Source organism: Channa argus, chromosome 22 (assembly GCF_033026475.1).
Source record: "Channa argus isolate prfri chromosome 22, Channa argus male v1.0, whole genome shotgun sequence".
Lineage (NCBI taxonomy): Eukaryota > Metazoa > Chordata > Actinopteri > Anabantiformes > Channidae > Channa > Channa argus.
Window position 1 is genome coordinate 11,150,939 of NC_090218.1, and position 12,647 is coordinate 11,163,585.

Consider the following 12,647-nt stretch of genomic DNA (forward strand, 5'->3'; position numbering starts at 1 on the left):
GAGATACATTCCTCATATCATGGCTCACCTGTGTGTGTGTGTGTGTGTGTGTGTGTGTGTGTGTGTGTGTGTGTGTGTGTGTGTGTGTGTGTGTGTGTGTCTCTACTCTGTGCCTGCATATGCTATGAAGAATCAGGTGAGTCTGTAGATCACATTTGAGCCTCTGCAGAAGCTGGTTAATACTTCTGTGTCTGAGCAGCTAATTATATGTGCAACAGTCACCACTACAAATTACTTAAAGGGTTTGTGTGTGTGTGTGTGTGTGTGCGTGTGTGTGTGTGTGTGTGTGTGTGTGTGTGTGTGTGTGCGTGCTTGCGGGCGAAGGCATGAAAGAGGAAGGAAATGCTAAAAGGCAGATATATATGTCTGAGTTATTGCAGGCAAGCCCTAAAAAACTGCAGCTGAGCTTGGGTGTGTGTCGCAGGTGTGTTTCAGATCATAGATTGAGTGTGTGTGTGTGTGTGTGTGTGTGTGTGTGTCCTTTCTACCTTTGTCGCTGAAGTCGTCCACCAGGATAATCTCTGCGATGAGCTGTGGAGGGGAGCGGTTGAGCACGCTGTGAACAGTCCTCAGCAGCGATGACCAGCCTTCGTTGTGGAACGGGATGATGATGCTGGTGTTGGGCAGCTTCTCTGAATACAGCTTCTGTTTACAACTGCACACAAAACACACACACAAAAAAGCAAATAAAGAAGCGGCAGAAGCAGACAAGCGTGCGTCATCCCTGCTAAGTAATAACCATAGTTTTAGCCACGCTTGCAGTCTGGCTCTAGGGAGGGAATGTTGGTTAATTGGTCCAACTTTGTGAACCAGAGTGAAACATCCCAACAACTGATGGATTTGTTCCTTTTTAATTGGCATGTGTGGTACCCCCGCCCCACATATAGAATTTAATGAAGAGTTATAGCTTAAAAGGAGCAATTGTATAAGTCTAATGTTACAAACTTCATATAATCACATAAAGATACAAGAGGGGACCATTGTACTGCCCACACGTGCAAGATATTCAAATAGAAATGTGATAGAAATGACTGGACTTTGATGCTTTCTTCTTGTTAAACTGTATGACAGATCTACTCCTCAACAGGCCTTTCGCAATATTTAAGCCAGACACCAGAGAAGGAGACTACAGACAGACTGGACTCTAATCTTTGTACCATCACCTGGTCCCTAAACAGTATTGGCTTATATAGTGCATACAAACATTAAATGATCGTTGAATGGGAAACAGTTTCTGCAGAAACTGCTTTTCTCAATAAGCACTTGTGGGGGGGCATCCGCCATAAAATCTCATTCCAAATCCATGTGCAGAACACACTGCACTGTGGCGACCCCTGAAGGGACGAGCCGAGACATTGATCCTTTTTTTATTGGCAGCTACAGGAGGCCTGTGACGCTACATGCAGATGAGTGTTTGTTTCCACTTTCCTAACAGCAAAGAATCCCGTCAGCTGTGCAGCTAACTACACTCACAGAGTAACATCTCTGCTAACATGCCTGACTGAATAAACAGGAAGTGAGAAACTGAGAACTGCAAACTAAATAAAAGATGATATGAATCCGTGATAAACACTGTAGAAAATGCATCAACACTACAATACAGTATCTGCTTGTGGGGTTGTGACATTTAACCCAGTGATGGGACTTAATTCTGCTCAGTGTATTATGTTGCAATGTTAAGTCCGCTGCGGCTTTAATAGATTTGAATCAAAAATCAAATCGGTTGTCCTTTTACCACTTTTCCTTTGATAAGTAAAAAGAAATGTCCAAAGTTGATTTGCCAAATAGAGGAAAAAGAGAAATGCTCTCTTTATTAGCACCAACAGAAATAACATTACACATTAACACACTGGATGTTGTAATTTAGACATATACGTTTATAAAATGTTACATGCTTGTGTGCTGAGGTTTTTATTTATACTTTTAAATTCTAGGAAAAAAACACGACTACTCGTTCCTTCCCTGTACTGCAGTGCTCTCAAGCAGCCCATCCTGAACAACGTGTTACTCTTTTAATAAGATGTAATGAAGCACATCACCTGTTGGCTTTTCCTGCATTCCTCTCTTTTTCTTTCTTACTCTCTCTGAAAAGTCAGGAGGAAGCAGTAGAGACAGTAATTACTGTATCTCTTGTCTTTTACGTAGGCCTAAATTTCTCGTTCTTCTTCTTGTTTATCATTCAGTTATTGTGTGAGTAAAATGAATGAATGAACGGTGTTGGCAGGTTTAACTCTGCTGTCACTTCCACCCAAACCTTTATCTCCACTTTGTAAACCATTTCAACCCTTGTGATGGTGGTAGCTAGTTTTCCTTCTGAGGTCCAGAGTGGCCCATTAAAATATGTGGTTCTGATGGGTTTCAATTAAAAGTCATTGCACAAAAACATTTGCTTTTTGCTGGTTAAAACCATTTGAAAAAGGGTTCACTATGAAAGTGACGGCAGAGTCAGGAAAAGTCCTGTCAGGTGGAGGAAATGCACTGAAGGCTGCTCTGTGATGAATTGTCTCAACAGGTCTTAAGCTGTTTAGCAGACGATATTTAAACTGGTTCCTTGGATATTCAGTATTTTGACACAAGTTCTCATTTCCATGAATCTCTACAACGGAGGTCGTAATAGAAAGTCTGCAGAAGCCGTAAAGCCACCATGTCTATTTCTGGCAGAACTGCAGCAAGTTATAAAGGTTTGCTTTCAAGTGCTTGGCAAGTGAAAATTTGGATCTGTTGGTGGACTAGATGAAAAAGCCAAAGGAATAATCAGGGGGGAAAATCTTTAGTTTTTATTTTAGGATTTAGGATCATGAACCGCTGAAGCTAATTTAATTGAATGTCAAATCATTCCTGGACCTTGCTGTTTGACTGACAGACCATCACTGGAACAAAATGAACAATTAGTGGCCAAAATCTCCAAGAAAATTCTCCTAAATCATGACAACATTTGTCCTCTTAAAGGATAACGTCGGTCATTTTCTAAATTAATCATATTTTTAACGATCTAAAACCTACAATAAGCCTCCTCTACTCAAAGGCAATCTCTGTCAGTCACCAAACTGGACTAACTTGGTTGTCCGTGCTTTGGACCTCTGTTGTTGTCCAAAAACCAATTAAAAACATACCAGCTAGACACACCGCTCCACATTTTATGGCGATTAATTTAGAAAATGATCAAAGTTTTTTGCGTCACTGCACATGAGACTGCAAAAAGGTCAATTGCCAGGAAATGCTCCCACTTTTTATATTCATGCTTCCTAAGTGCTGAACCCAATGGATTTTAATCACCACAGATGATCTAAATCATCTCTTTGTCACTTATTCCATCCAACTGTTATATACTACAGCAGTAGCATCTGCATGATTACAGGGGCTTTTCCCCGGCTGATACCGAGGTGTTAAAACTCAAATCCACTTTAAAAATAAGGACACATCTGTCTTCAGTTCTTCACACATCGGCACAGATGGGGACATCAATGACACTGATAACTGCTGTCAAGAACGTGGCTTATAAGCACAAAGGTGATGTGTGCTGTGTAATTAGCTGCTGTCTATGTGAAGCTACAGCTCTCCTGTGAATAGACTGGGCAGGTTGATAATTGGAACAATAGTTCAAAACAGGGTGTGATGTAATGAGTTGGGAAAGAGCCAACATAAGATCATTTAAGTTTAAATAATGCTGGACGTATTTTAAGGGAAGGAAAGATCGACTGTAAAGTCTTTCAGATCTTTACCTACTTGTCTCTTTAGAAACAAAAACAACCTACTGCAAAAGGCAGAGAGTATGCAGCTTTTCAGCAAAGACTGGACTAGGTAATTCATTTTTCCCCTCCAGTTGATGGAGTGCCAGTCTGTGAAATAACCTGCTGCAGCGTTGGGCTGGAATGAAAACCTGCAGACCCTGCGCCCTCTATGGCCAGTTCCTGCCCCTATTCAAATCATACTGTCCATACTGATCCAGAATTTATTTTCAGAAAAGAAAAGGCTTGTGTTGCTTGTGTTGGGAGGGTACTGTGGAGAAAATATTCAAAGGATGAGTTGTCTAGTGCCCGTTGTACTGATGTTGAAGATTGAAATGGGATGAAAATTTGCGCTGATAGAAAGGTGAAATTAAAGAATGAACCTAATTATTTGAATTAATAAAATAACACAATTATACTGATAAATTCATGCTGTAAAATGAGGCCAAACTACTTGTCCAGTACTGTATGTTTTTTTTAAATCAATCAGCTTAATACAAATGAAAATGAGAAGCACCAAGGAGTCAACCAGTGGAGTAATTTAACTAGTGATGGTAGTAATGTTGTTGCAAAAATGCTGACATGCCACTAATTCTAGTGCTGTAGATCCGAGGTGCACTCACAGCAGGAGTCTCTGGAACTGTGAACTGCTGCTTATGGACACTGACTTGAAAGGGAAGAGGTATATTCTTCCACGTTCGTACATAGTGGGACAGTCTTGAGAGAAACGTGTAAGAAGTGGAATGTGCTCGACAAAAACCCTGCACGTGTGACAGATAATCTCACAGAGTTACTGTTAAAAAGGCACAAATGGGAAGGTTTCCCAAAACCACTTCTATAATTCTTGTAAATTGAAATTTTCTGATGTGTGTCAATACTTCCTCTCTCAAATAATAAAGCTGATTCTTATTTTCACACAAAAAGCCCCCAAACACACGCGCACACAAAGGACTCACTTCGGATGGCGGATATCAGGGAGGGAACGGTTGAGGGAGATCCGGTCGCTAATGTAAATGTTGAAGCCGTTCTCCCTGTAGGCCTGGTCGATCCGGTCAGCATCAGTCAGGGGAAAAGGCTTCCCCTGTTCACCATTACCTGCACCAAAAAAAAAAAAAAAGAAAGGTTTTAACCAGGGTACACACGTATGTTTAAGCACGACTTGCTTAACACACTTGAAGACAATTTGCCTTTCATCCTAAAACTGATAAAAAGTAAAACAGGCCATCTACATCAACCCATTAGCCAAGAGGGGAGGTGGCCTGTTATGCCAACTATCACTTACTTACAATCCAAAATGTAAAAAAAAAAATAATAATAAAAAAGGATCCAAGGTTTAGATAACACTTACTCTTTTATTGTTCTCATACCTCTATGTGCTGCTAATTTGTTCATTCCTGTCATCTTATTTGAGTACACCACCACCACCACCACCACCCAGACCATTTGTGACAGTAGTGATCTTTCAGAAACACACATGGAAAAGCTGAGATCTTTGCATTATTGGAAGCTGCTTATGCACTTGCACATATCCAGCCTTTGTTGGAATTGAAATTCAGTGATTTTTTTGTTTGTTTCAAATGGGAACAGTTTCAACTCCAACTTTGACACATGACCCTAATGACACACATAAAGGTGGGCTTGGAGAACAATCCCCATATAACCTGAACAACTCTTGTTGGGAACCCCTCTTTACAACAGCACAGGGGTAAAATACCTGGCACACTGAAGTAACCTTTTAGGTGAGAGATGGAGCATCTTCCAAGAACCTCAGTCTTGCTGCCAATGAGTAGCACCTTTAGCATAATCATGACCTGGATGACTGAGAGCCTCACAGACAAATTGTAAACAAAACATCTAACTTTGTATGTGTGCAAGGTCGACTGGTGATTCGCATTTGAAGCAAACGGCTTTAAAACTTTCTCAAACAAATGTTTTTGGAATAAAGAACTAAATGACCCATAGATGTTGTTTGGATTTGTCTAGAACTTCCAGTTATTACCGACCACTGTCTTGCCCACACCCAACCTCAGTCTTCAGGTGTGTCACCCATTTAAGCCAGAAACTAAACTTTAATAGCAAAAGTTCAAAGCCTAAAAAACAAAAATGGATTCAAACGCTGTTCATTTGTTTACAACTTTTGTCTGGAAGAATCAAAGCTAGAACCATCCAAAATAAGAAATCCTAAATAAACGAATAAAAAAATAAATCCACATTGATGACTAAACTGTATTATGCAAAAATTTTAAAAGGAAAATCAGGGATCTATGGAAACCCGGAGAAAATAAAAACAAAACAAAAAAAACACCATCATTTACAGACATACATGCTTCATTAACCAGACGATATCCACTTTCCATTGTAAAGGCAACAAGTGTGGAAAATAACTTTCAGACTTTAGTGGCTCATTTCAGGGAAAAACCCATTACAACTAATTTGCACTGTTTGTATAGAAGCTGATTTCCCTGAACAGAAAATTAAACTGGGCTGGTGAATAATGTAGCAGATATAAACTGTGTTTGTGACAGCAGGACTGCATTCCAAGCACAAATGTATATTGGTGCTGCAGAGCTATAGAGCAGCAGGGCAGAAAAGACACAGGAGCTGTTCATGTTGAAGAAGAAAAGTATATGTGTGTATAACTGTATGAATTCTGTAGTAAACTGTACGTTTGAAACATTTTGTACAGGTTAAATATACAACTGTCATGTACATTTCACAGCATATTTATAGGGTGAGCTGCACCTACCAGATCGAGAGAGGTCTCTTTTGATGGCTTCATGGTCGTGCCAGTCTTTCCGCCGTACACCATCGCGTCCCACCTGAGTGTCCTTCCCTATCCTGTTAAGCCCCTGTAGACACAAAGACATCAAAGGTATATTTGTGGATATTGTCATACACATGGACATGGTCATTGGCAGGCCATTTTCTTTTGACTGTTTCTACTGACGCATTGATTTATAGATTATCAAGTGACTTACAACAAAACAATTATTTCAAAAGTCCACAGATGACCTTATTGTTTGTAGTCTAAAATGCATTCTAAAATACAGTACATCAGTACAAACACTATAATGCAGTGACTTAAAGTAGTCACTTATGAGAAAAACAATAAGCAGATTTGCAATTAAAAAAAAATAACCATCCGTAGTTGGTTGCGTTTCCATTTGCAGATATGTAAAATTTCAAACAGGTCTGTAAATGCACCAAAAGGATGCGATTTTTAAACAGACCCCGTTGCCATTTTAACATTACACACTGGCTGTGAAGCCGAGGTGCCTGTAAAGAATCTACCGACCAGAATACCACCAAAAGTTCACAGGAGTTTACAAAGTGGCTGTTTCAGAACTGTGTGCACATCAGGGGATAACGTGTGTGCATTTGGTCTGGGCAAGGGCTGGAGTGTGTCGTACGGTTTTGTTTGGTGCTGTTCCCCAGATTTGTTTCACAATTTTAATGCCTGCAGAAGTTCAAATCAATAAAACTTTATTTATAGGGCACTTTACGTACAGATTTAATGCCATACAAAGTGAAAAAGACCAAGCAAAGACAAAAGGTTGAAACAGTAAAATATTAAGCAATAAAATGTAATAAATACAAATAAATAAATATAGTAATACTAATAATTGAAATAATAGAAAAGTTGTCAACAAGGCACAAGAAATGAGGGCAATAAGTTCCACTGCAGACTTTGTACTAGGGAGCTGGCTGTGTAAAATCTGCATTTCTAGGCTAAATGATGGGTGTTTGTGTTCTCACATACTGCACCTCTGGATAAAATCCAGATAAACTCAGGATTGCAATGCATGTCTGAAAGGGGCTCAATTAATCTAATGTTTCTCTGGGAGTCATTCTGGCCACAAACATTCTATGGGGATGAAGACGTGGTTTAGTGGACACATGCTGGGGCAAAGACAGTGGGGCAGATGAAATGATGATAACAGATCCAACTGCAACGTAACGTATGCAAAATTGGGTAAGAGTGCAGATCACCACCTCAATAGCTGACAGAATTGTAATGGGCTGGTAATTGTGTTTGATTATGGGTGGCCGTTTTGTATTTACATCCATTTTCCCATAAGTAGGATTCCTTTCAATGGCTTTAAACGTTAATTTAACTGTATTTAAATTGCGTATTTGTGCAATCGAAAGCTTCACCCATAAGAAGCTGTGCTCCAAACTCAACGGCAGCTGAATGTCACAAGCTGGATGTGTTCATTCCCCGCCAGCTCACAACCTCCCACCTAAAACCTGCAAAGTTTCAGCCCCCACAGATGCATTTTAACTAGTGGAACGCTCAGAGAAATGGTGAGCGGTAATGTGTAAAATGGAAAGCTTGTTATTTTGGCAGAAATCGCTCGTAAAATTCTTTTAAAAGCCATCGCACTCATACAATAGTGCGGCACACACAACAAGACTTTTTCCCCCAGTACTCCGTCAGGATCAGTGTCACCTAAGACGTTTCTCTAGAGCACGAGCCTCTTGCTATCCAGCAGCGCTCTGTGAGAGTCTACCCACAGAAAGTCGTCTCTTCTACTTCATGCTTGACAACCCTGTGAGGAGAATATCAATGTTGTGATGCACAGCTCCATGGAGACCTTATATACACAACCCCACACATACAGACAGATGCACTGCAGCTCAGCATACAAAGGCAGAAGCTGTTTCTCTTTCCATTTAGTCATTCTGCACACTGAGTGACTTTCAGTGACTCGGCATCGTGAATTAAAGGATCACAGCACAATGGATAAATAATTAGCTCAATGGGAGGAGGCAATTAGCGAAACACTTTAAGTATAAATGGCACCAGTGACTGCACGAAATCCGGGGAATTATTAAAGAGGAGTGTGGGCTTAGAGAAATATGATATGGAATCACAAAGTATACTGTACAGTATAATGCTCAACTGTTCACGGAATGTTGCTGTTTGTGCAAGTATTTCTATCTTTTCAGACTTTTCAACGACTGGTTCTCATGTCTTATAATGTCTGATTAAGAGGGAACTTGGTTAGAGTTCAGGTTAAGCAGTGTGTTACTTGACACCATGCTGTGACAAGAAAAATCAATTTGCAAGACAACTCTGTGAGGAGTCTGGTGCCGTCTGGCGTAAATCACTAATTTCATGGTTATGATGCCACTACTGACGTTCAGATGGACTTAAGTAACCAGATTACAGTCGGCTTTCTTGGGTGGATTTCTTAAGTGTCATGTAAACAGGAACGCTGGTTTCCAAAATCTGGGTAGGAAACCTGGTTTTGCCAAAGTACGTTTCTATTGGAGAACACAGATTTCTCTGCCATGTAGACACGTAACCAGGTTTCTAATCAGCTTTATCAAACTGTGCATGTGTGTGTAACAAAAGGCTGCACACAGGAACACGCAGCTGAATGAAAGGAGAGATCAACAATGCCTCATTTTTAAATCCAACGCAGATTTGCAGGAACCAGGTTCCTGCTACGGGAAACTAGCACTGCTGACGATTTAGCTACATCTTAAACTTCTGAAGTATTTCCCATGTGCACATGGTACAGAATAACTTAAATACCTAAACAATCTGAATTTGATCACACTTGCACAATGTCAATTTATCAATTTAAAATGTGTTGGTTTGTGCTTGTATTTAAGGCTAAATCCCAGGATGCCCCATTTAAGGACATATTTAATTATTCAGTTTCTTCCGATAAAAGCTTTTACATGTAGCTCTGCATCGATCTCCATGCTGTACCTGACTGTCTAGGTCGACCTGACACTGAGAAAACTCTGAACACAGCCTGTTTCTGTGATGTATCTGTAACCTATTATTCCATCCTGACTGGCCTCTGCTTAGACAGAGAGATGAGGTGTAGGAGCGTAATATAAAAAATCATCTAGTTTCTCATACTCCTCCACTCTTTTCTTCTTCTTCCCTCCTTTCTAACCCCACAATTCTCCTCCCTTTGTCACAGGCAGACGGTCTCAGTGTTACACAAAGATATGACAAGCAGCAAGAGTCCATCTGTGCAAATTTATACTAAAAAGAAGCAAGGTTGTGCCGCCCCATTTCCTCCTGATTAAAATTTCAGCGCACATCGCCATGATATTCCTCTGGGGCTTTTCTTGCTGCTCAACGAGACCTTGAAAAACAAGACAAGGAGTGGGGAAAACTTTTCAGCTAATGTGAGCGCGTTTGGTTTTGTGGAAGCAGAACATGGGCGGGGGCTAAAACAAAAGGAGGTAAAATGAGACCGACAGTCAAAGACAGAATTCAGAGAAAGAATTATCTTGAAAGGGGGATGTGACCCCATGCATCCTTTTTTTTTTTTTTTTTTTTTTTTTCCCTTTCAGCTTATCCCGTGGGTTCAGGGTCACCACACCGGATCATTGTCCGCATGTTGATTTGCCGGATGCACTTCCTGACGCAACCCTCCCCAACTTCTACCGGACCAGCCCTGCACAGCTGGGAATGGGAATGGGCCTTTCAGTGACTTGGCCAGAGACACTTCGACATATAGCCGGGGCCGAGGACCGAACCACTGACCCTGTGGTCCATGGACGACTGCCTTCATCAACTGAGCTACAGGGAAAAGGACTCTGCAATGGAAAGTCCACAACACATCCTTCTGTCAACTCATCAAATTATCCTTCGAGACAGTAACAATGACCCTGATTCTCGCACTGTTCCTGGTATTTTCGTTCTGGTCCACTGGACCTTTACCACAAAATTGTGGTGGTCCACACAGTGATGTGACACGCCACCATCTGGGTCTTTCTGGTGAATTATCCAGTACTATACTTTACTATAAAGTTGTTCCACTGTGGGCCAGATTTAAATCATCGCCTTCGTACTAATTTGCTTCACTCAATCTGTACTTTTATTTTGAGAAAATCTTTTAGAATCTTTGAAACTTCTATCTTTAACCTTTCCCTTGCAAATCAGGATGAGATTATGTCCAAATATGTTGTTAGACGGAAACGCCTTGCCCTATTTTTACACTTACTTTCAGGCAATGTTCAACCCAGTCCAGGCCCCCTGCGGAAAAACCTTGGTAACCCTGATGAATTCGGAGCCAGGTCAGGCCTTTGTATTATTCATATAAACGTTTTTAGCTTGTTTTAATACAAATTTGGATTAAATCCAATGATGCTGACCAGCCTTTTGACATGCTCTTAGTGTATGAATCAGTCCGTTCTCCCAGATCCTCAGGCACAAGTCTTTTTTCATTGTTCAAAAGTGCAGGACAAAAACTTTTGGTGAGGCAGTTTTTAGTGTTTATGCTAAGAGTCATCAAAACAGTCTGTCTGAGGATCTCAGAGCAACAGAAATGGTGGATGGTTTTTAAAAGCAAACCTGAACCCCATCTTTTTACTGTGATTTCTAATAAAAATATTGCATGTGCACTATTTCTTGCATTTTTCCATCCATCACCTGTAACCACAGGGGGTTGGAGCCTATCCCAGCTGTCATTGGGCAAGAGGAGGGGTCCACCCTGGACAGGTCTCAATGTAGAGTCACCAATTCACCTAATATGCATGTTTTTGGGCCACAGATTTGTCAGGCAGGTACTGCTGCAAGTAGACTTTGACATGCTAATTTTATTTGACCATTATTCTGTGCTCAAATATGCTTAATTAGATTGAGGAAAAAAACAATTTTTAAATTGTTATTCCTGTGTTTGGCAAATTTTCAGCGATCTGTAAAGTGCTTTGAATTGCATTAACCTGTAAAAATGGTTCTATATAAAAGAAATTCACTGACTGATTGATAGATTGATGTCAGACCTCTTGCATGCTCTTCCCAAATGCCACCAGTACCTAAATCAAACAATGTTTCCCGTAAGTTAGAACATGTCTAACAGTCTCATGTTGTCTGATACACATGTGGGTCTGTTTATGAAAATGCTCAGTCATACACATCAGATTATTTATCCAAGTAACTGGACTTTGAAAGGTTTTGCCACCATAACTCAACATTCAGATAGAAATGTGAGGGCAACTCAGGACAATGTCCACATCGGCTTCTATAGACCTCGTGAGGAGTTTGTATGAGAAGATGTCTCACTGGTAGCTGAAGCAACATGTCCCAGATGCCGTGTTATTTTACTGCAAAGCTGATTTTGGCACGAACGCCTGAGGAACATGGAACGAAAAAGGACCAACTTCCAACAACACCATTTATATTTTTGTTCAAAACAGTGTTTAGGTTTAGAAGAAATCTAGATCTTGATCAGATGTTGATCTTAAATGTACAGTTTGATAAATAACCATGGGGTATACAGTGTCAGAATTTACCTCAGTCCTTTCAGAATTTACTATGACTAATTGCACAGTAACCACAATCGTCTGTGTTCAACCTTTTTATCCACACATGAATAACGCCTACAGTCAGTAATACTTTGGTGGGAAGAGAAAGTAATACTTTCTCTTAAGGATGCCCATTATATATTCTGCTAAGATGTTACAGTAAAAACTCTTTCACATTTGTTAAATGGAATGAATGCAATCCAACCACAGCCAGTTTATACTGTAAGACAACGCTACACGCCAGCCCTGACGAAGCAGTGAAAGCAGCATCATCTGTTTGTCTGCTGTACTACACAGCTGAGTGTAGCCTCGCTCTACGGTACTAATCAGCATCATCAGAAAGCCGAGCCTCGATGCTGCCACAGACTCATTCCACTCTGGGCACTTTTTCCGCTCTATTAATATTCAAGACAGCACAAACACAGTTGATAGGACATTGGAGGAATGACACCACAGTCCACACAGGCTGTCTCGTCTCCATCCAGTATGTTTTTATTAACCGACAGGCCCCGCGGTGTGTGGTAAGTGACACACCAAAACAGAATTACTTTAAAACCCAACATCCATTCTGCTAAAAGATGTGAAGATGTGAAAAAGTGAACAGAGATGAGAGGACAGGGATGTAACTTGTCACCTGGTAGT

The 12,647-nt window shown here is 40.6% G+C and overlaps 1 protein-coding gene across 1 annotated transcript in view; it reads right to left on the reverse strand.

Moving 5' to 3' along the window:
- The window catches only part of LOC137107847 (polypeptide N-acetylgalactosaminyltransferase 10-like), a 75,800-nt gene that overhangs the window by 39,992 nt on the left and 23,161 nt on the right, over positions 1 to 12,647 (reverse strand). Inside the window, exons 2-4 of the mRNA XM_067491905.1 lie at positions 6,475 to 6,577; positions 4,685 to 4,823; positions 489 to 655 (exon numbers count right to left, since the gene is read on the reverse strand). Of these exons, the coding sequence (XP_067348006.1) occupies positions 489 to 655; positions 4,685 to 4,823; positions 6,475 to 6,577 (409 nt within the window). The remainder of the gene's footprint in view (positions 1 to 488; positions 656 to 4,684; positions 4,824 to 6,474; positions 6,578 to 12,647) is intronic.